The sequence below is a fragment of the Anomaloglossus baeobatrachus genome, chromosome 5 (assembly GCF_048569485.1).
Source record: "Anomaloglossus baeobatrachus isolate aAnoBae1 chromosome 5, aAnoBae1.hap1, whole genome shotgun sequence".
Taxonomy (NCBI): domain Eukaryota; kingdom Metazoa; phylum Chordata; class Amphibia; order Anura; family Aromobatidae; genus Anomaloglossus; species Anomaloglossus baeobatrachus.
In genome coordinates this window covers 243517447-243541724 of record NC_134357.1, presented here as the reverse complement: position 1 = coordinate 243541724, position 24278 = coordinate 243517447, and the positions used below count along the sequence as shown (strand labels likewise).

At 44.6% G+C, this 24278-nt stretch overlaps 1 protein-coding gene across 5 annotated transcripts in view; it reads left to right on the top strand.

The window, feature by feature from the left end:
- Positions 1 to 24278, top strand: part of LOC142311142 (uncharacterized) — a 70713-nt gene that overhangs the window by 23468 nt on the left and 22967 nt on the right. For 4 of the 5 annotated variants that reach the window (XM_075349295.1, XM_075349294.1, XM_075349296.1 and 1 more), the window contains 2 exons: positions 19605 to 19787; positions 21512 to 21611. In XM_075349295.1, coding sequence (XP_075205410.1) covers positions 19605 to 19787; positions 21512 to 21611 — 283 coding nt within the window. The remainder of the gene's footprint in view (positions 1 to 19604; positions 19788 to 21511; positions 21612 to 24278) is intronic. The other variant, XM_075349297.1, reaches the window with a different exon arrangement.

Below are 24278 nucleotides of genomic sequence, written 5' to 3'. Positions count from 1 at the left end.
CATCTTGACAGAAAAAAACAGAAATGTAGAATTTTTTTCAAATGTATTAAACAAGAAAAACTGAAATATCATATGGTCATAAGTATTCAGACCCTTTCCTCAGTATTGAGTAGAAACACCCTCCCTTTTGAGCTAGTACAGCCATGAGTCTTCTTGGGATCCTGGATTTGGGGATTCTTCCTTGCAGAGCCTCTCCAGTTCCGTCAGGTTGGATGGTGAACATTGGTGGACAGCCATTTTCAGGTCTCTCCAGGGATACTCAATTGGGTTTAGGTCAGGTCTCTGGCTGGGCCGGTCAAGAATGGTCAGAGAGTTGTTCTGAAGCCACTACTTTGTTATTTTAGCTGTGTGCTTAGGGTCATTGTCTTGTTGGAAGGCAGTAGCCCCAAGGGTGTGCTTCCCTTGCTAGTCACCTCTATTAGCATGTTAGTACGTCCCTGTGGGCGTGCTAACATGCTAATGAATGGTAGCGTCAAAGGATGGTTGCACTCACCTCTCTGCCGCCATCGTTTCTTATGGGGATTTCGCCTCAGTGCGCATGACCCCAGAGTTTGGGTCATGCGCATTATGAAGCCAGGCGTACACGTCCCGGCTTCAAACTGAAGTAGTGCGCATGACAGAAACTCCGGGGTCATGCGCACTGAGCCAAAATCGAGCATCAAGCGGCAATGGCAGTGGAGAGGTGAGTGAGATCATCCTCTGACACTACCATTCATTATGTACGTACTAGGGACGTACTAATCTGCTAATAGGGGCGACTAGCAAGGGAAGAAACACCCTTGGGGCTACTGCCCTCGCTCATTAGCATGCGATATAAGAGCTTTAGAAATACTTTTTCTAAGGATCTCTTTATGTGTTCTAGCGTATACAGGGACTGTTAGGCAGGGATTAGCAATATACACCCAGAGGTGCTCGTGGTTTTGGGTGCATATTGCACCTGACAGGTTCCCTTTAAGGATTATGGAGGCCACTGTGCTCCTAGGAACCTTGAGTACTGCAGAAATTCTTTTGTAACCTTGGCCAGATCTGTGCCTTGCCACAATTCTGTCTGAGCTCCTTGGGCAGTTCCTTTGACCTCATGATTCTCATTTGGTCTGACATGCCCTGTGAGCTCTTATATAGACAGGTGTGTACCTTTCCAAATCAAGTCCTATCAGTTTAACTAAACACAGCTGGACTCCAATGAAGGAGTAGAACCATCTCAAGGAGGATCACAAGGAAATGGACAGCATGTGACTTAAATATGAGTGTCTGAGCAAAGGGTCTGAATACTTATGACCATGTGATATTTCAGTTTTTCTTGTTTTAATAAATTTGAAAAAAATTCTACATTTTATTTTTCTGCCAAGATGGGTCAGAGTGTACAATAATGAGAAAAAAATGAACTTTTTTGAATTTAGCAAATGGCTGCATTGAAACAGAGTGAAAAATTTAAAGGGGTCTGAATACTTGCTGTACCCACTGTACATCCAGGTACCTTTTATAGATGACCTTGTCTCTGAAAAGTCGTTCTTTTTCTTTTCTTTATCTTGTCCAAATGCTATGATGAATTTTCATGGTCACAGCTCGTCTCTGCAGACTTCCGTCTTCTCTACTTTTCTGCAGCACATCCCAACACGATGCCTGAAAAATAAGTGTCATTATAATGTACCTGAATAAAAATAACTGCGCTCCTGAATAAATAATTAACCCTCACTGTGTTCCCTACACAAAACATGACGCACACAGTCCCTCTTATGGTACGTGCCCTCCACACTGCCCTCTCCTTTCCATATTGGACCCTCTCGTCACACTACTCTCCACCCTACCCAGTCTTTTTATTATGTGCAATTTTTCTCATCCCATACGGTCATATAACAACCTCCATAGTCATCACCTCCTTGCTTCCTATACTATGACAGCACCATTCCCCTCCTCATACTGTGTCCGCACCCATCCCCCCTCAATTCCCATACTGTCTGCACCCATCCTCCCTCTCTGCATACTTTGGCTGCACCCATCCCCTCTCTCACCCATCCCCCCCTCACTTTTCATACTGTGTTCACACTCATCCTCCCTCACTTTTCATACTGTGTCTGCACCCATCCCCCCCCCCTCACATTTTATACTGTCTGCACCCATCCTCCCCTCACATTTTATAATGTGTTCACACTCATCCCCCCTCACTTTTCATACTGTCTGCACCCATCCCCCTCACTTCCCATACGGTTTTTGCACCAATCCTCCACTTTTTTATACTGTAACCGCACCCATCCTACCATCATGCTCCCAGTACTGTCTTTAAATTTAACCCATGGATCCCCATACTCCTCCTCCATTCGGATCCCATACTGTGTGTGCACTTATAACTCCCTTGCTCCCCATTCTGGGTTCTCAAATGGCCCTGTTTGCTCCACATTCACACCTTCTCCCCCCGTCCCCTAATTACAATCAATCTTGGTGTCTTCAGCTCCATTGGAGCACTTTCCACCAGCTCTGTTCGCGGTGCCAAGTGACGTTAGCAGCGTGATTAGCTGAACGGCTCACAATGCTGACGTCACCCGGTCAGGGATTGTACTGGCGTACGGTGACTTCTGGGACCCAGAGCTGCAGATTCTGTGAGCTGTGGTCAGCTTGACAGCGGCTCAGAGAGCATTCGACTCCCAGGCAGCTGCTGGTAGACACCGTTGACCCCCGCATCAGACACTCTCCCGCCAGCTGCGCCCGCCTGCCTCCTCTACATAGGGCACTGGAGCCCGGTGAGTAGAAGAATGAAAGAGGAGGGGCCTGGGCTGCCAGCGTGTCCGGGCCCCCCTGTGTGCTTCTGCTCACCGGGTCCGACCTCTGACGCACATCTCCCCTACCCAAGCCCCCCTCCTCCACGACCCGATCTCCAGTTCGTCCAACATATGGCTAATTTGGATGCTCTGCCCCATCGCATGCAAATTATCGATCTATAGTAGCCGAAGCCACACTGCTGGGCGCCTCTGCTGCGGCTGTGACTGGAGCCCGGTGAAGTGGGGGGCCTTGTCGGCCTTGGGTTTAATACAGCTAAATAATTACCCCAAGCTTGGCCGGGCCCCCTCCCTCTTTACAGGGCTCAGTACACCAGTCACAGTAGTAATGTCCTGATGGCGGCCCTGCTGAGTACCCACAGACCTAAGGCAGTTGAACAAATCTATCCTCCAGAGCTTTAATAATAATAATAATATTAATAATAATATTATTATTATTATTATTATTATTATTTTTGTTATTTATATAGTGCCAATATAGTGCTCTGAAATTCAGAGGGGACATGTACAGACAATATCAGACATTATAGGGTAACAAAATTCAGTTACCAGGAGGAGTGAGGGCCCTGCTCATAAGTTTACAGTCTATGAGGAAATAAGGGAGGCACAAAAGGTGAATTGGGGGGCATCTGTGTCTTTCTTTCAGCAGTGGGTTTTCTGATTAACATTTAAATGCCACTGTCAAGCAACGTTTAAATGATTCAGCTGCTGGTGCTCATATGGGCATTGGCTCATTGACCACCTCCTCCGCCCACGTTGCGCTAATGGGTCGCATTGGTAACCAGAGGCCATTTTGGAACTCCTATGAAGCTCAGCCACAGCTTAGGTTATAGAGGAGACTACGATTTCACTGTATAGTTAAATATTTGCTAATGCAGTATGTAGTACAATCAATCAGATGATTGCAGGTTCAAGTCACTTAAGGTGAATAAAAATAAATTTAAAAAATACCATATATATATATATATATATATATATATATATATATATATATATATATATATATATATATATATATAAAATTTCATATTGCCCCGATTTTCTACCATAAAGAATGAAAAAATAAAAAAATTGGGTTTTGCCACATCTGTAAAATTCCAGTCTATCAAAACATATAGTTAATTAACCCATATGGTAAACACCATAGAAAACAAGACAGACCAAATGCCCCAAGAAATACAGAAAATCACATTTTTTTTAAATTTGTTTGCATTTTATTGCATTGAAATAAATACTTGATCACCTACCAACCACCAAGAATTCTTTCTCTCATAGACCTGTTAATGGAAAAAAATAAGAAGTCCTTCTACTGATTACCTGTATTAATTGCACCTGTTTGAACTCTTTACCTGTATAAAAGACACCTATCCACACACTCAATCACATTTCAACATCTCTACCATGGACCAAAGTGATGTCTAAAGACACCAGGGGCAAAATTGTAGACTACACAAGGCTGGGATGTGCTACAGGACAATAGGCAAGCAGCTTAGAGAGAAGGCAATAATTATTGGCACATCAGCAGGGTACAGAATCCTAGGGGGAAATGTATTTCAACTTGCATCACCAGAATCTGCAAGACAGGGCCACCGCAGTTCCCGGAGCTCAGTGCCCCATATGGTGTGGGGTCGCGTTCCAAGACAGGCCCCATTCCGGACCCACGGCACCTGCATAGGGGACGGGAAACAACAATTCAAGAACCGGGGTTCCCAAGAGCTTCAGTATAAGGGGATCCACCACAACAGGCGCAAGCGGGAAGGGCCTACTGACCACTGTATCGGGCCCGACCTCTAACGGATCCGGGATTAACTGGGACCCATCACGGCGGTGACTCGGACAGCATTGGAACAGTGAGTAAAGAACACCTGGAACCACAGAGACTGTGTGAGCCTGTTATTGCCATCGCTGTCGCCCCATGCTTTAGCGCCAATGGCCACTGCCACTACTACTCCTCTCATCAGCCACCCTGGGGCCCGCTCCAGCTGCGGGGAGCAGGACCATCGTTGCTGCTACTGCCATCCGCCCCGGAGGGCAGCGGCGGCTAATCCTCTGGCCGCATACCGCAGGTGGCGTCACAAAACCATCACCCTCTTCACCGTCATTCACTACTACCCTCATCCTCTCCATCCCATCCTGCATCCCTTCCGGGGTCACGAAATCGGGCAGGCCACCCATGACATCCCTTGACCCTTCAACGGGGCTCAGCGACGAGTATCCCCGCAGGCCCTGTGGGGTGCTCCACTTGGTGTCACGAACAGGATAACGTGTCCAGGCTAAAACGGGTACTGTGTGCCTTATAGACTGAATGCTTAAAGACTGAAAAGTTGGAACATGGTGGTCAATGCAGTACAACAAGTGGTAAAGAATGCCCGCCCTTCGTGGGTTGGTGGGGAGAGTGGCAGGAAAGTCGAGGCCCGCTCCCTCCCATGCAAGGAAAAACGTAACTAACATCAGGAGAGTCGGATCTTGGAATACAAGCAGTGCAGACGTACCGGGACAACCTGAAGAGCAGGGTGTCAGAAATGGCGAATACTGGCCGTCACGGGGCAACACCGGTGCGCCCTCTCCTCTGGAGCGCCAGGGAGATGGAAGCGGAGGTGGCTCAGATGAGTCAGATGCTGCGGAGGGTGCAATTGGACGCCATCCATGAGTGGGAGGCGTCCATGACGGGGGTGGCGGGAGCCATGCAGGCTCATGAAGAACGGGAGCCGCAAATCCTGGAGGAGGAAGAGCCTGTAGCGGAGGAAGCAGGGATCCTGGTCACCCTTGCCATCGGTAATATCCTTCAGTCCCCACCAAACCACCAACAACCCCCAGTTGGAGATCCACCTGACCCTGCTGCCGACTCCCAGGCAGCTGAAGACCCGGCTACCGACTCCCAGGCGACTGAAGACCTCATTGCCAACCCCACAGCCGACTGTGCGCAGACAGCGGAAGACCCAGCTGCCTTTATCCTGGCTACCTCTGACCCGGGGCCAGGGATTGAGACTCTGCCTGGTGAGCTGGAAGGTGCCCTCCATGGAATAACCTTGGGGGGTGCCATGCCATCTTGGAGTACCCCACCGCCATACCAGGCGATGAGGGAAACCACCTGTGGACTGTTTGCCAGGCCACCATTGCCCAGCTGGCTGCCAAGCACCGGCAGTGCCAGAACCGGATGGCGGAGACAGAGGCTCGTAACCTGGCGGCCAATAAGTGGCTCCGGAAGGCCAATCCATCGGCCTGGGGACTGCTACAGGTGGGCATTGTCACCCGGTTCAACTTGGGGCGGGGCTTCATCTTGGAGGAGGGACTGGCCAAGGAGGTCTTTGTGCCCCGCCGAGTTGTGGAATCCTGCCTCTATAAGGGTCATCCAGGCCAAAATTTGTACCCGGGAGACAAGGTGACATACACCCGGCACAGGGGAGAGTGGGGCTGGTATGTCCTGGACATGGGACTGTGTCGCCTGGAGGCTGCTGCAGCATCGGAACCCACTCCAGAAGTACATTGTGAACCAGTCCCCACTTCTCGCCAGGTGCACTTTCCACTAGGAAAGCAGGACAAGTGTACCCAGAACCTGGGGGAGAGCTTCCTGAGACTAGCTGGTCAGGAGTTCCCCTAGCCCCAGTAACTGCGTTTGATCTGATTTGCATTTTATTTTTGTTCGGTTGATTTTTGCGTTTGATGGACAACCGGGCCACAGGATTGGTCGGAACTGATTTGTATATAGTTGCTCCAGTTGTGCACCCTACCAGAATTAGGGTGAATCGTGCTCTCACAATACTGAAGAGAATGCCTATAAACTGGGAGCGGTGCACCGATGGGTGTCACAAAAGGACTCTGTCGTTTTCCATCCTTTTTTATCGTGGCATAGTAAGGACGTTTTACCTGTTTGATATGTTAACAAGTTTTATAATGCTGACAAGAACATTTTAAATGCCTGATATTTGAACCAGTTTTATAATGTTGATGATTTCTTGAACAAGTTTATTAATGCTGAAGTCATTATGCTGCTAATGACCAGTACTTGAAAAATGCTTTGATTACCATGTTGAAACATTGAACTGTACGGAGTTAACATATTTGCAACGTTAATGTGATGGTGCCTCCCATAAAGGGAAGAATGTTTACCTGTTTATTGCATACTAACATTGCGGTGTACTAAGTTTGTTTGCTGGCAGCACTCCTGAGCTGCAATGTGCTGTGGGGGAATGTGGTGCCCCTGAGGCCTCAGTCGCCACAGGGTACTGCAGCTCACTTAAGGTGTGGTACTTATCATGGATCCAGAGGAGGTTGGTACTGGTTTCACTACATACAAACCACACACACAACCAGATTGCTCTCACCAATGGGGACCGGGCTAGGGTTGAGTCTTAAGGCAGTCACTAAACTTGGGGGGGGGGGGGGGGCTGCCACCCACTAGTGACAGGGAACCGGGGGAGGAGCAGCCACCAGAGGGAGTTAGGAGCCAACACAACAGTTAGGGGTTCTCTAGCAGGAGAGGAAGAGAGTAGATGGCTTTACCAGTGACTCTGGTGGGACACAGGAGTCAATACGGTCGCAGAGGAGAGAGCTTAATTGCTCCCTTGGGACTGGTGCAGAGTAGGGTACAGAATCCTAGGGTGAAATGTACTTCAACTCGCATCACCAAAATCTACAGGACAGGGGGATTGCAGGTCCCCCTGGCCACCACAGGTACTGGAGCTCAGTGCCCCATAGGGTCTGGGGGTCACGTTCCATGACAGGCCCCATTGCGGACCCCCGGCACTTGCATATGGGACGGGAGACAACAATTGAAGAACTGGGGTCCCCAAGAGCTTCAGGACATGGGGACCCCAGTTCTTCAATTGTTGTCTCCCGTCCCATATGCAAGTGCCGGGGGTCCAATGGGCGCAAGTGGGAAGGGCCTACCGACCACTGTACCTGGTCCGACCTCTTAACAGATCTGGGATCAACCGGGGCCTATCACGGCGGTGACCGGTGCTCTGGGATAGCATTGGAACAGTGAGTAAAGCCACCTGGAACTGCAGAGACTGTGTGAGCCTATTATTGCAGTCGCCCCGCGATTCAGCATCAACGACCACTGCCACTACTACTCCTCTCATCATCCGGCCCGAGGCCCGCTCTACCTGCGGGGAGCTAAACTATCTTTGCTGCTACTACCATTCGCCCCGGAGGACAATGACAACAGCGGTGGCTAATCCCCTGGCCATGTACTGCGGTTGGTGTCACGAAACCATCACCATCCTCACCGTCATCCACTACTACCCTCATCCTTTCCATCCCATTCTGCATCCATTCTGGGCTACGAACCCGGGCAGGCCACCCGTGACATCCCCCGATCCTTCACCGGCCCGGCGACAAGTATCCCCGCAGGCCCCGGGACAGGCTCTAGATGATTCTTGGAGGTCCGGAATCAGCCCAGAACTAAACGGAAGGCCCTGTACAATGACCTCGAGAGCTGAGACTACAGTCTCAAAGATTACAGTTATTAACACACAACGCTGTCGTGGATTAATATCCTTCAGGGCATGCTCGGTCACCCTGCTCATGCCAGCACATGTTCAGGCCCTTTTGAAGTTTGCCAATGACCATCTGGATGATCCAGAGGAAGCATGTGGTCAGATGAGACCAAAATAGAACTTTTTAGCATCAACTCCACTCACCGTGTTTGGATGAAGAAGGATGAGCAAACCCCCCCCAAGACCACCATCCTAACCATGTGTGATGGTGGAAAAGTCATACTTTGGGAGTGCTTTCCTGCAAAGGGGACAGGACGACTGCACTATAAGTCATGAACGTGAAATAAACCGCTTCAAAACTAGATTAACCAACAAAAGTACTTTACTTCAATTTGTGCAAATATATAACCAGAATAGGTGAAAACACTCAAGTAAAATCCACAAACACTCAGCAAAGAGGTTGAGACCCTTGTGCTGTCCAGCGTGGCGCTCTACAATGTGTGTCAACTACAGTCATGGCCAAAAGTTTTGAGAATGCTACAAATATTAATTTTTACAAAGTCTACTGCTTAAGTTTTTCTAATGGCAATTTGCATATACTCCAGAATGTCATAAAGAGTGATCAGCTTAACAGCAATTACTTGCAAAGTCAATATTGGCTAAGAAAATGAACTTTAACCCCCAAAACACATTTCAACATCATTGCATTCCTGCCATAAAAGGAGCAGCTAACATTGTTTTAGTGATTGTTCCATTAACACAGGTGTGGGTGTTGATGAGGACAGGGCTGGCGATCAATCAGTCATGATTAAGTAAGAATGACACCTCTGAACACTTTAAAAGGAGGCTGGCGCTTGGTATCATTGTTTTCTCTTCAGTTAATCATGGTTATCTCTAAAGAAACACGTGCAGCCATCATTGCTCTGCACAAAAATGGCCTAACAGGGAGGAGTATCGCAGCTACAAAGATTGCACCTCAGTCGACAATCTATCGCATCATCAAGAACTTCAAGGAGAGAGCTTCCATTGTTGCCAAAAAGGCTCCAGGGCGCCGAAAAAGGACCAGCAAACGCCGGGACCGTATCTTAAAACTGTTTCAGCTGCGGGATCGGACTACCAGCAGTGCCGAGCTAGCTCAGCAATGGCAGAAGGCTGGTGTGAGTACTTCTGCACGCACTGTGAGGCGGAGACTCTTTGAGCAAGGCCTGGTTTCAAGGAGGGCAGCAAAGAAGCCACTTCTCTCCAGAAAAAACATCAGGGACCGACTGATATTCTGCAAAAGGTACAGGGAGTGGACTGCTGAGGACTGGGGTAAAGTCATTTTCTCAGATGAATCCCCTTTCGATTGTTTGGGACATCTGGAAAACAGCTTATTAGGAGAAGAAGAGGTGAGCGCTACCACAAGTCTTGTCTCATGCCAACTGTTAAGCATCCTGAAACGATTCATGTGTGGGGTTGCTTCTCAGCCAAGGGAATTGGCTCACTCACAGTCTTGCCTAAAAACACAGCCATGAATAAAGAATGGTACCAGAATGTCCTCCAAGAGCAACTTCTCCCAACTGTCCAAGAGCAGTTTGGCGTCCAACAATGCCTTTTCCAGCATGATGGAGCACCTTGCCATAAAGCAAAGGTGATCACTAAATGGCTCATGGAACAAAACATAGAGATTTTGGGTCCATGGCCTGGAAACTCCCCAGATCTTAATCCCATTGAGAACTTGTGGGCAATCATCAAGAGACGGGTGGACAAACAAAAACCAACAAATTCTGGCAAAATGCAAGCATTGCTTATGCAAGAATGGACAGCTATCAGTCAGGATTTGGTCCAGAAGTTGATTGAGAGCATGCCAGGGAGAATTGCAGAGGTCCTGAAGAAGAAGCGTCAACACTGCAAATATTGACTTGCTGCATTAACTCATTCTGTCAATATAACCTTTTTGTACTAATAATATAATTGCAATTATATTTCTGTATGTGATGTAAACATCAGACAAACACAATTAAAAACCAGAGGGTAACAGATCATGTAAAAATATAATTTTGGTGTCATTCTCAAAACTTTTGGCCATGACTGTACAGTATATTCACTATACATTACCTATAGACGTGACTGGATAATAACCTTTAACCTGAAACATTTGAATGGATGTATTATATGAGCCACCACACACACAGCACAACACTTTACAAACTTACAATAAATTCACTCTAATCCTCAACTAAATATTTCCCTGCCCCAATATAACTACAGTGAACATTAATGGAAGACCTTTCGTCAGATTCTCTTAGAATGACTAAACGAATTATTATATGCAACATCTGCTTAGCTGTAAACTGAGTATAACAATGGGAACAAATAGCACTGAACAAATAGCAATGTACTTGTATTGTTATTTACAAGTCTCTCCTGGATGAGCTCAGATTTGGCGTAAAATCCGTGAGAGGCCTTGGCAACACCTAGGTGTAAGATCAACACAGAATCCTCTATGGCAAGGAGATAGGTGATGTAGCACTGCGAACGGTGGTCCCAAACAGTGATTGTTGCAGTAACTGTTGCCTGACCTAGTAACTATGCCTACCTAAAATAACTACAGGTCCTGCCTCAGTGTCAAGTATTTTGGTGCCAAACTGCTGTGAAGTGCCTACGGAAAGTATTCAGACCCCTTTAAGGTGTACATTAATAAGCAAAAAAAGAATTTTTTGTATTTACCAAATGGCTGCAATGAAGCAGAGTGAGAAATTTAAAGGGGTCTGAATACTTTCCATACCCACTGTACATCTAAACCATGCTGGTGAGCTGGTACAGGGGCTTGTCATCTGCATATTTAACCAGGTACATATTTCTAGCCATGAACAATGGGGGCTGTTTCACAATGTCACATCACGTATGGTGAGATTTTGGCTAACAACCTCCTTCCCACAGTAAGAGCATTGAAGAGGAGTCATGCCTGCGATTTCCAGCATAACAGTGACCTCAGAGCAGCCCCAAAGAAAAGTCAAAAGCCCCCAACATATAATGATGGTGATGTAAGAAAAAAAACAACACACAGATGGATATAGAGTTTAAGCAAAGTGAGGCCCTGCTAGCTAGATACAAAAGTATAGGATAGATTGCTGGTTGCAGTCAGTAAAAACCCTGAAAAACACCAACACCTAATAATCCAAAATTCCCTTAAACATCACACGATCTTCAATGCACTATATCAGGAACTCGTGTGCAAGTACATTTAATAGAAAATGCAAAAATAGAAAAGATCTTAACTACAAGAAAACACATGAGATACAAAATTACAAAAGCTCCTGATCAGACATAAAGTAAAACTCCCTTTCTTGCATGAAATAAATTGTCCTCCAAAAATAGTACAGGGAGAGCACTCATTCACCAGCAAGAAACAAAAATGGAATATTCTCAAACTCTGATTTAAGGATATCAAAGTGTAGACTGGAGGAAAAACGGGTTTAAAAACCGCGCTAGGAAACCACGAGCAAGGATGTAAATGAATATTTTTCTTTTATTTAGATAATTCCAACGCGTTTCGGAGACCCATCTGTCTCCTTCCTCAGGGAAAAAGAATCTTACAGTCAATGACTGTAAGATTCTTTTTCCCTGAGGAAGGAGACAGTTGGGTCTCCGAAACGCGTTGGAATTATCTAAATAAAAGAAAAATATTCATTTACATCCTTGCTCGTGGTTTCCTAGCGCGGTTTTTAAACCCGTTTTTCCTCCAGTCTACACTTTGATATCCTTTGCTCAGACACGGGGCCGCTGCTGAACCACTAAAGCACTCATCCACGTTCTCTAAGGGGTTGTGACTGGCACAACCCAGCCAGGTGAGTGTGTTTTAACCCTTTCCCTCTGCCCTGTAAATCGGGTAAGACCCTATTGCGCCTTTTCTCTCCTACTATAGCTTCTCTCAAACTCTGATTTAGAAAGAGACATAGATTAAGCAGAAACTCCCTCTGAGATTGCACCGTTCCCATTAACTGCAAACAAAAGGACAAAAATACAGTTAGGTCCAGAAATATTTGGACAGTGACACAAGTTTTGTTATTTTAGCTGTTTACAAAAACATGTTCAGAAATACAATTATATATATAATATGGGCTGAAAGTGCACACTCCCAGCTGCAATGAGAGTTTTCACATCCAAATCGGAGAAAGGGTTTATTAATCATAGCTCTGTAATGCATAGCCTCCTCTTTTTCAAGGGACCAAAAGTAATTGGACAAGGGACTCTAAGAGCTGCAATTAACTCTGAAGGCGTCTCCCTCGTTAACCTGTAATCAATGAAGTAGTTAAAAGGTCTGGGGTTGATAACAGGTGTGTGGTTTTGCATTTGGAAGCTGTTGCTGTGACCAGACAACATGCGGTCTAAGGAACTCTCAATTGAGGTGAAGCAGAACATCCTGAGGCTGAAAAAAAAGAAAAAATCCATCAGAGAGATAGCAAACATGCTTGGAGTAGCAAAATCAACAGTCGGGTACATTCTGAGAAAAAAGGAATTGACTGGTGAGCTTGGGAACTCAAAAAGGCCTGGGCGTCCACGGATGACAACAGTGGTGGATGATCGCCGCATACTTTCTTTGGTGAAGAAGAACCCGTTCACAACATCAACTGAAGTCCAGAACACACTCAGTGAAGTAGGTGTATCTGTCTCTAAGTCAACAGTAAAGAGAAGACTCCATGAAAGTAAATACAAAGGGTTCACATCTAGATGCAAACCATTCATCAATTCCAAAAATAGACAGGCCAGAGTTAAATTTGCTGAAAAACACCTCATGAAGCCAGCTCAGTTCTGGAAAAGTATTCTATGGACAGATGAGACAAAGACCAACCTGTACCAGAATTATGGGAAGAAAAAAGTTTGGAGAAGAAAGGGAACGGCACATGATCCAAGGCACACCACATCCTCCATAAAACATGGTATAGGCAATGTGATGGCATGGGCATGCATGGCTTTCAATGGCACTGGGTCACTTGTGTTTATTGATGACATAACAGCAGACAAGAGTAGCCGGATGAATTCTGAAGTACCGGGATATACTTTCAGCCCAGATTCAGTCAAATGCCGCAAAGTTGATCGGACGGCGCTTCATAGTACAGATGGACAATGACCCCAAGCATACAGCCAAAGCTACCCAGGAGTTCATGAGTGCAAAAAAGTGGAACATTCTGCAATGGCCAAGTCAATCACCAGATCTTAACCCAATTGAGCATGCATTTCACTTGCTCAAATCCAGACTTAAGACGGAAAGACCCACAAACAAGCAAGACCTGAAGGCTGCGGCTGTAAAGGCCTGGCAAAGCATTAAGAAGGAGGAAACCCAGCGTTTGGTGATGTCCATGGGTTCCAGACTTAAGGCAGTGATTGCCTCCAAAGGATTCGCAACAAAATATTGAAAATAAAAATATTTTGTTTGGGTTTGGTTTATTTGTCCAATTACTTTTGACCTCCTAAAATGTGGAGTGTTTGTAAAGAAATGTGTACAATTCCTACAATTTCTATCAGATATTTTTGTTCAAACCTTCAAATTAAACGTTACAATCTGCACTTGAATTCTGTTGTAGACGTTTCATTTCAAATCCAATGTGGTGGCATGCAGAGCCCAACTCGCGAAAATTGTGTCACTGTCCAAATATTTCTGGACCTAACTGTATGCATGAGAACAAAACAAATCTCAGGAAAAAAAACAACAAAATACTTATCAGGCATAGCTGCAGACTCAGGATGACATGGGAACAAAAACCGATGCAAAGGAATGGAAAAAACGCTGTAGAAATCATTCCTGGAGAATCCAAAAAGGAGCAGAAAAAAGCAAAAACAGAAATTACAGGGAAAGGCAAAAAGCCAAAAGGCTGGTGGACACACTTCAGGACATCTTCATATGGAGCAGAAACAATTATCACCAGCAAAGGTTAGACAGAGACTGCCCTCCTATATCCCCCCAGGCTGGACTCCATAGGCTTACTAAAACAGCAATCATCTTCAGCACCTGTCTGAGCAGAATCAGATTGACTACCAGCACTAGCCACTAGAGGGAGCCCATAAACACTCCCGGGAACAGCACCTTCTTTGATGTTATTCACAACACTTATTACATGCAATAAAATGCATGAATACCTTCTCTAATTCGCAATACTTCATGGGTTCTGGAACATTATTCCAAAGACAGGCACCCTCCCCCACCTGGTAATAAAAGGTGCAATTTCTCTTTCAACCAACTGGGTGTACAACACAGAATTTTTTTTGTGGACATGGCTTTGTGGTATACGCCTAGATGAATGAAGGGAAAAATTGCAACTTTGTCTTGGGGGAATTACTTTAGAATGGAGGGGCACAGAGAAAAAAAAAGATAAAAGATGATCTAGAATCAGTTTAGTGGCACCAGTTAAAGAATCCAGTAAAAGGTTCTCTTTCAATAAAAATTAATAAAAGTACAAACTACAAGTCTGGTGTACTTGCACTGACATGGAGAATAGTACTGTCTGGTCATTTTTACTATACAATTAATATCATGAAAACAAAACACCAAAAATATGGGCAGAAAGGAAAGTAAAAAAATTGCAAATATCAATGTAGTATTTAAATAGAGCCCATAGGAGAATTACATACCCAATTAAAGAACCATAGAGAGCTTATGAAGGTGGACTAGAGCAGTCGTACAAGTAAAATGCACGAGTGTTAATCACAAACCCATAGTATTATAGAATACCTGTAAGGAAAGAAAGTAAATGTAAACTATAAGTGATAAACAGGGTTTCAGTATACATATATTACAGCAGGGAATCATAGATCGTTTTTTGAGGTTACAATTTTTTATTTATTTTTTTAAATATGCAGGGAAATGTTTTACCTCAAAAGAAGAATAATTTGCGATCCTGGGCGGAAATGCCTGTATACTTTCCGGCCCAGAGATGTGGTATGATCAGACCATGTCCCTGTATGGTCAGACACGCCCATTACACAGTACTGTGGAGTTACTAAGCCATACCTCAGACTCCTCAATTTTCCTGACTCCACAAGTCAGACTCACTCATCATACATGGCTCATGTTTGTGATATATTTCCTGTAGTAAAATGGTGACATTCAACTTTTAATAATTATTATGACATAATAATCAAGCTATTTAGATGGAAAATAAAATAAACACTGCTCAAAAAAATAAAGAGTACATTTCGACAACCCAATGTAACTCCAATTGAATCACACTTCTATGAAATCATCCTTTCCAGTTATGAAGCAGCACTGATTGTGAATCAATTTATCTGAGTGTTGTGCAATTGGAACAGACAACAGGTAGACATGATAGGTAATTAGCAAGACACCCCCTATAAGTTCTGCAGATGGTGACCACAGACCATTTCTCTGTTCTCATCTTTTTGGCTGTTGTTTTGGTCACTTCTGCGTTTTGTCATTGCTCTCACGCCTAGAAGTAGCATAAGGTGGTGTCTACAACCCACAGAAGTTGCTCAGGTAGTACAGCTCATCCAGGATGGCACATCAATGTGAGCTGTGGCAAGAAGGTTAGCTGTGTCTGTCATCACAGTGTCCAGAGCATGGAGCAGATACCAGGAGACATGGAGGAGGCCGTAGGAGGGCAACAATACAGCAGCAGGACCACTACCACCTCCTTTGTGCAAAGAGGAACAGGAGGAGTCAATGCTAGAGAACCTGCAAAATTACTTCCAGCAGGCCACTAATATCCATGTGTCTGCTCAAACTGTCAGAAACAGTCTCCATGAGGATGGTATCAGGGCACAACATCCACAACTGGGTGTTGTGCTTACAGCCCAACACCATGCAGGGCGATTGACCCTGTGAACTTCACAGATGAGAGCATTGACACTGAACACGTGACCAATATAACAGAGTTTGAAGATGCCGTGGAGAACGTTCTGCTGCCTGAAACATCCTTCAGCATGACCAGTTTGACAGTGGGTCAGTAATGGTGTTGAGAGGCATTTCTTGGGAGGGCCGTACACCCCTCCAAGTGCTATCCAGAGGTACCCTGACTACCATTAGTTACCGGTATGAGATCCTCAGACCCTTTGTGGGACATACTGTATGCAGCTGCAGTGTGCCCTGGGCTTCTGATGCATGACAATGCTAGGCCTCATATGGCTCAAGTGTGTCAGCAGTTGCTGCATAATGGAGGCATTGATGATATAGACTGGCCTGCCTGTTCCCCAGACCTGAATCCAATCGAGCGCATCTGGGACATCATGTCTCATTCCATCCACCATCGGTTGCACCGCAGACTGTCCAGGAGTTGTTTGATACTTTAATCCAGGTCTTGGAGGAGATTCCTTTGGAGAACATTTGCTGCCTCATCAGGGGCATGCCCAGGCATTGTAGGGAGGTCATACAGGCATGTGGAGGACACACACTACAGACCCTCATTTCCTTGTCTTGAGGTATTTCCACTGAAGTTGGATCAGACTGTAATTTGACTTAGCACTTAGATTTTAAGTATCATTCTAAATCCAGACCTCCATGGGACATTCATTTTGATTTACATTGATAATTTTTATGTTTTATTGTTTTCAATGCATTCCACTATGTAGTGAATAAAGATTTGCAACGAGAATATTTCATTTATTAACATCTAGGATGTGGTATTTTAGTGTTCCCTTTATTTTATTGAACATTGTATTTATTGGAATACAAGTTTAGAACGCAAAAAACTTTAATAAATTATAAATATGCAATACACTATGCAGCAAGTGGAAAAAACAAAAACGTACCGAATAACATATGTGGTCTATGAATTTGTTCTGAGCAATGGTATTGCCTCTATCAGATCCTCCTTCATAGATGACCTCAAATCTGACCTATTTATTTTAAGGCCAGAGAACAACCTTTCTACACTAACTCGGATTGCAAAGCGGTAATCACACAGGCAACATCTGTAACTATCTCTGAGTGTAAAGAAATTAGTTCATGCACAGTGTCGATAAATGGTTGAACTCCTACTTGGAGTGCAAGTGAAAAATTTTGCTGAAATATGGTCGGTCTATTTGCTATGGGAGTGGAATCCTGTTTACTGCAGTAATGCTTTGCCTGCTCCACGTCTTACAAATACTTTTCAAAATGAGACTCCTCATCTGATGAGGCTGACGATATGGCAGCAGTACCCCTGGATGAACCAACTCCCCATCTGATGAGGCTGAAGATATAGCAGCAGTAGCACTGGACACAACTCCTCTTGCTCTTGGCCATTCTGTAGCCACTTATCCTAAAAGCTACCTAAGTCAGAACTTTTCCTTTAGCAAGCTGTTGATCATCCAGCAATATACTGTGACTTGGGTTCACATAAACAGCTGCCAGAAGAATTTTATTTTCTGATAGCAGGGTCTCTTTCCGTCTTCATTAAAGCAGCAATATCATCTGCAATTAAACCTACTCTTTGGGACAGGCAACACAGCAAGTTCCTTCCACTCCTTTATGAAAATGCCAGAAGTTAAATCCTCAGCTTGTAATCTTTTTAGTTACAGTAAATATTTGATAAAGCGATTCCTTCATTTCAGCCATCTGCGTCCATTAAGGTAATTGGTCATTTAGGAAAAAAAAATATTCAGCACATTGAACGTTTGTATTTATTATATATTTTAGGAGTTGGTCCATTTTACACTGACTTCGACTCATCCCAGCATAGCAAGGGCAAATTTATAAGATTATTTCAAATGTTTTATTAAAGTTTGTAAAGCCGTCATACATCTTATACATTCATAATGATTATAGAACATAAACAATATCAGTTTCAGATTGACAAAAATAACATCACATTGTCTGTTTCATTGGAACTCCATACACTATCGTTGTACTAACGCTTTATTGCAAACCGTATATTATAAATCAGAATTCTGACTAAACTTGTCTTCCTCGTAACTGACAATACCACTCCTAGTATATGTCACTCCCATCTTATATTGAAGAGTGAACATATAAAAAGAAGGAGGAGACTAAAAGATAATAGATATGATTTAAGATTAGAAAAGAAGGAATAGAATAGGGAGAGAAAAGCCAGGTAGAGAAGGGTTGGGAGGGGGGGGGGTTAGGCAAGACTTGTCACCGCTTCTCATCCCAGAGAATCCGCCAGACTGTCTATGAAACCTGGAGACTACATGAACATAATCAAATTTATAAGATTATCTCAGCACAGGAACATTTTTTTTTTATTTTTTTTACACACATCCAATTGTGGAAATTATTATTATTATTCCAAGTTCTATTGATGAAAATGAACTTTATTAATGGTGAAATGCTTTTAAGTTTAATTAGTGCCTCCAAAATAGACAACTTCCGGCTGTCAAGTATTTTTTTTCTTATGTGTTCAATAATTACAGGGTTAATATCTCCTCCATCTCCTTATGTGCTGTCTGTGATCAGAGCAAGTCTGTATTAGGGAATAGGGGAAACACTAGGAAGAAGGCATGTTGGGAAAACTAGTCAATGGAAAAATCTAATATTCTAGTGCAATTTGAGCTTCTCCAGGATCTTGTGTAAATATAAAAATCTAAATACAGTGGAACCTCGCTGTTCGCTATACGAGCAAAGCTTTCTGTAAATTTATAACTCAGTTTACGAGCCAGCTTTGCCATACGAGCAAATACTCACCGCACACACTTCCAGTTCCATACATCCACCGCGTTCTGACCCGCTCTTGCAGTCCGCATAAGCACACACAAGCATGCACGCACGCAGACATATTATGCTCACCTTACTTTCCGTTCCATCGCCGGCCTCATGGTTCTTGTGGTTTGCCGCTACAGGATGTGTATCGGGTAACCATCGCGACGAGGGAGGAACTTCCGCTGTCTGCCGCTACTCAAAGGCAGCGCGCTGGCCATTGAGAGGCAAGCGGCTCCTGCCTTTGACATCAGCGCTATGGCAGCAGAAGTTCCTCCCTCATCGCGATGGATGTGTATCGGGTAACCATCGCGACGAGGGAGGAACGTTCGCTGCCAGAGTGCTGACGTCAAAGGCAGGAGCCGCTTGCCTCTCATTGGCCAGCGCGCTGCCTTTGAGTAGTGGCAGACAGCGGAAGTTCCTCCCTAATCATGATGGTTACCCGATACACATCCTGTATCGGCAGACTGCAAGAACCATGAGGCCAGCGATGAAACAGAAGGTAAGGTAAGCATAATATGTCTGCATGCTTGCATGTTTGTACGTGTGTGGAATGGCAGAATAGGGGACCAGGATGGGACATTGAACAAGTTGTGGAAGGAATTGTCTGCATTGCAATGATTTCCTATGGGAAATCTTGCTCTGCTGAACGAGTAACTTGGTTAACAAGCACACTCCCAGAACGGATTGTTCTCGTTAACCAAGGCTCCACTGTATACATTCTCTTTAAATTTTGTTTTGCATTTTCTCATTTCATAGAACTGCACTCTGGTGAATAAGGATTATAGCAAGTGTGTTTCACTTGAGAATCATTGTTGTGTGTCTGGAGAATTGACCAAGAACCAGTGCCCCATCATGGTGTCTCCACTAATAAGCAAAGAAAAAAAGAAAGAGAAGATCTTAGAACTCGCCAACAAGATCATTGAGCTGCTGACTGGAGAGGTGAGCACTGCTGGGAATACTGGGATATTACACAGTAACAATGAGAGAGATGTCTGAGTAATGACTATCCTTGTATGTCAGGACGTCACTGTTTATTTCTCCATGGAGGAGTGGGAGTATTTAGAAGGACACAAGAATGTGTACAAGGACTTCATGATGAAGAGCTGCAAGACCCTCACTTTCTATGGTGAGAGGACACTTTCATGTACTGTAACGTACACAAGCTTTCACAGCCACCTATTTACTCTCATCATCTAACATGGAAAAACTATTCAGTCTCTGTGTCTGTGCTTCAGATGAATCCAGTAACAGAAATATAAGAGACAGATGTCCAAGTCCTTTTTATTCCCAGGATTATCCAGTGGAAAACCAGGACATTGTACAGGATTCTGGGGCAAGAGAAACCAAGGTCCAAACTACCAATAAAAAGCCTGCAACCACTATTAAAAGCAACATTAAAATTATCCTCGATTAAAAACTGTATGTGGTTACCTTTACACCACAAAACAGACTCGCAATCATGTCACTCTTTCCTCTATCACCGTCTTGCTAACATGGTAAGGGTATGTGCACACAATTTCTTTTTCAGGTGGATTTCTGTAAAAACGGCATTGCTGTGCCCATGTTCAGCTTCTTGTTACTTCTTTTAACTGCTTCAGGGTTCATAAACCATGAAGTTTTTAGAAGAATAGCTTGTTCATTATTAGGGCAGCTTCCGGTAGGAAGCCTCCCGCTACTTATAGTGTGAATTATACAGAAAAGACGCTGATGGCAAAGACACCAAAAAACATCTACTAGCGAAGCTACTTCAGGAAAAGGACTGCCAATTTCTTCCTGAATCTGCTTCAACTTGGAAGACCCTGTTGGGTCCACTGGCGTTTTATATGCATATACCCCCTAAGGCCTGTTTCAGACGTCAGTGATTCTAGTACGAATGTGCTTTTTCTTATACGTGCCAGAATTACTGACATACGCAGGCCCATTATAATCAATGGGCCTGCACACACATCAGTGATTTTTCACTGACCGTGTCAACGTGCGGTGTACACACGTGTCCGTGATTGCCGCACGGGGACATGTCCATTTTTTTCTGGCATCATTAATGTCCCACGGACCACACTAAGGTGTGATCCATGACACATGTACCAGAAAAAAACGTACATATAAAATAAAAAACATTTTCAACTCCCCTTTTCCAGCACTGCTCTGTGCAGCCTCTGCTCTCTGCAGCTTCCGGCTCATGCATATTAATGAATGCAGCCAGAGCTGACCCGGAAGTAGCTGCAGAGAGCGGTGGCCGGATGCTGCAGAACTGGAGACTTCAGCACCATGGACAGCAGGAACGGGACAGGTGAGTAATGCCCATGTGCAATCACAGATAACGGATCAAGTATCACGGATTGCACATGGACAATCCACGTGTGCCGTGAATCACGGAACACGGAGGGACATAGGCATTTTTTACACGTCAGTTAAAAACGTCAGTGAAAAACGTCAGTGTTTTTTACTGACATGTAAAACAGGCCTAAGGGGGTTACTGCAGGATCAGACCGCACAAGGTTAGTTTTTAGTCCTGAAAAATGCAGATGCACAACACTGTGAAAACTCTTCTGAATACAAAGTTGCTTCAGATTACTTTTTATTTTTTGTTTACATTTGAGATAAAGAAGAATTTGGTTGTAAAAGTGGATGTGGCGTCAGTTATTTATTTTTCTTCCGCTTAGGATAAAGACCTTGTTGAAGTTACTGTTGGAGAAAAAGAAGAAATCTTTATGAATGAGGGACAAATTAAGGAGGAAAACATTGCTATAGGTATTAACCCAAGTGAGTAGGAACAACTGTCTTGGACAATAAATAAATGGGCACTGATGCTATTGATTTCACAGCTGATATGAATTTCATCTGATATTTGTTATTATGCTATTAAAGGGGCTTACTCAGCACATAAGCATGAAATCAACAGCCCAAAAACTGAGTATATTATAGCCCAAAGTTTATTAAAGAATTCCAAACTAAGTGAATCACGTCGATTACGAATTACTCTGTATAATATAACTTAGTGGACACACATAGCCTAGTAATAAGAGGGGTTATAAACTTTACCTAAGACCATGTGCCCACGGGACTTTGTACCCGCGGAATTTCCCGCGGAAAACCTGCGGAATTATCTGGATTTTCTAGATAAATCCGCAGGTTTTAGCAAGTACAGACACTCCCCATGTTATCCTATGGGACATGGGGAGTGCTGTGTCCATGATGCGGTATGTGCGGCTGCGGAATATGCTGTGGATGTCCCGCAGCCGCACATAACTGCATGTCAATTATTCCTGCGGAATTATCTGCGAATGTCCCGCCTCTCCACTATAGAGATACAGGCCGGGACTTCCGCAGGTAAGTCACACGAATGTCCGCAGGTTTACCGCAGATATTTCTCTGGAATCCCGCAGCAATGTATAGCTGCGGATTCCGGGGAGCTGCTGCGATAAATATGCTGACGTACCTGCGGATATATCTGCGGGTGCATTATCCTCTGGGCACATAGCCTAATGCGGGCGTGTCACGAGACGATCTATCGTGCGATTGCATGAGCGATCACACCCGCCCCCGTCGTTTGTGCGTCACGGGCAATTAGTTGCCCGTGGCGCACAAAGTTGTTAACCCCCCGTTACACGCACTTACTTGCTGAGCGACGTCGTTGTGGGCAGCGAACATCCACTTCCTGAAGGGGGTGGGACGTTCGGCGTCACAGTGACGTCACACAGTGGCCGGCCAATAGAAGCGGAGGGGCGGAGATGAGCGGGACGTAACATCTCGCCCACCTCCTTCCTTCCGCATAGCCGGCGGGACGCAGGTAAGCTGTGTTCGTCGTTCCCGGGAGTCACGCGGAGCGATCTGTGCTGCCACGGGAACGATTAACAACTGGAGCACAGAAGAAGAAATTACTTTTTGAAAATGAGCGACGTGTCAACGAGCAACGAGAAGGTGAGTATTTTTGCTCGTTCACTGTCGCTCGTAGCTGTCACACGCTACGATATATCAAACGATGCCGGATGTGCGTTCACTTGCGACGTGACCCCGCCGACATATCGCACGATATATCATCTCGTGTGATGTCCGCATAAGAGTAGAATTGGCTGTCAGGCTAGAAAAAGTAATAAAGATAATGATCATGTGTGGCACTTACATATATACAGTCAGGGCCAGAAATATTTGGACAGTGACACAAGTTTTGTTATTTTAGCTGTTTACAAAAACATGTTCAGAAATACAATTATATATATAATATGGGCTGAAAGTGCACACTCCCAGCTGCAATATGAGAGTTTTCACATCCAAATCGGAGAAAGGGTTTAGGAATCATAGCTCTGTAATGCATAACCTCCTCTTTTTCAAGGGACCAAAAGTAATTGGACAAGGGACTCTAAGGGCTGCAATTAACTCTGAAGGCGTCTCCCTCGTTAACCTGTAATCAATGAAGTAGTTAAAAGGTCTGGGGTTGATTACAGGTGTGTGGTTTTGCATTTGGAAGCTGTTGCTGTGACCAGACAACATGCGGTCTAAGGAACTCTCAATTGAGGTGAAGCAGAACATCCTGAGGCTGAAAAAAAAGAAAACATCCATCAGAGAGATAGCAGACATGCTTGGAGTAGCAAAATCAACAGTCGAGTACATTCTGAGAAAAAAGGAATTGACTGGTGAGCTTGGGAACTCAAAAAGGCCTGGGCGTCCACGGATGACAACAGTGGTGGATGATCGCCGCATACTTTCTTTGGTGAAGAAGAACCCGTTCACAACATCAACTGAAGTCCAGAACACTCTCAGTGAAGTAGGTGTATCTGTCTCTAAGTCAACAGTAAAGAGAAGACTCCATGAAAGTAAATACAAAGGGTTCACATCTAGATACAAACCATTCATCAATTCCAAAAATAGACAGGCCAGAGTTAAATTTGCTAAAAAACATCTCATGAAGCCAGCTCAGTTCTGGAAAAGTATTCTATGGACAGATGAGACCAAGATCAACCTGTACCAGAATGATGAGAAGAAAAGAGTTTGGAGAAGAAAGGGAACGGCACATGATCCAAGGCACACCACATCCTCTGTAAAACATGGTGGAGGCAACGTGATGGCATGGGCATGGATGGCTTTCAATGGCACTGGGTCACTTGTGTTTATTGATGACATAACAGCAGACAAGAGTAGCCGGATGAATTCTGAAGTGTACCGGGATATACTTTCAGCCCAGATTCAGCCAAGTGCCGCAAAGTTGATCGGACGGCGCTTCATAATACAGATGGACAATGACCCCAAGCATACAGCCAAAGCTACCCAGGAGTTCATGAGTGCAAAAAAGTGGAACATTCTGCAATGGTCAAGTCAATCACCAGATCTTAACCCAATTGAGCATGCATTTCACTTGCTCAAATCCAGACTTAAGACGGAAAGACCCACAAACAAGCAAGACCTGAAGGCTGCGGCTGTAAAGGCCTGGCA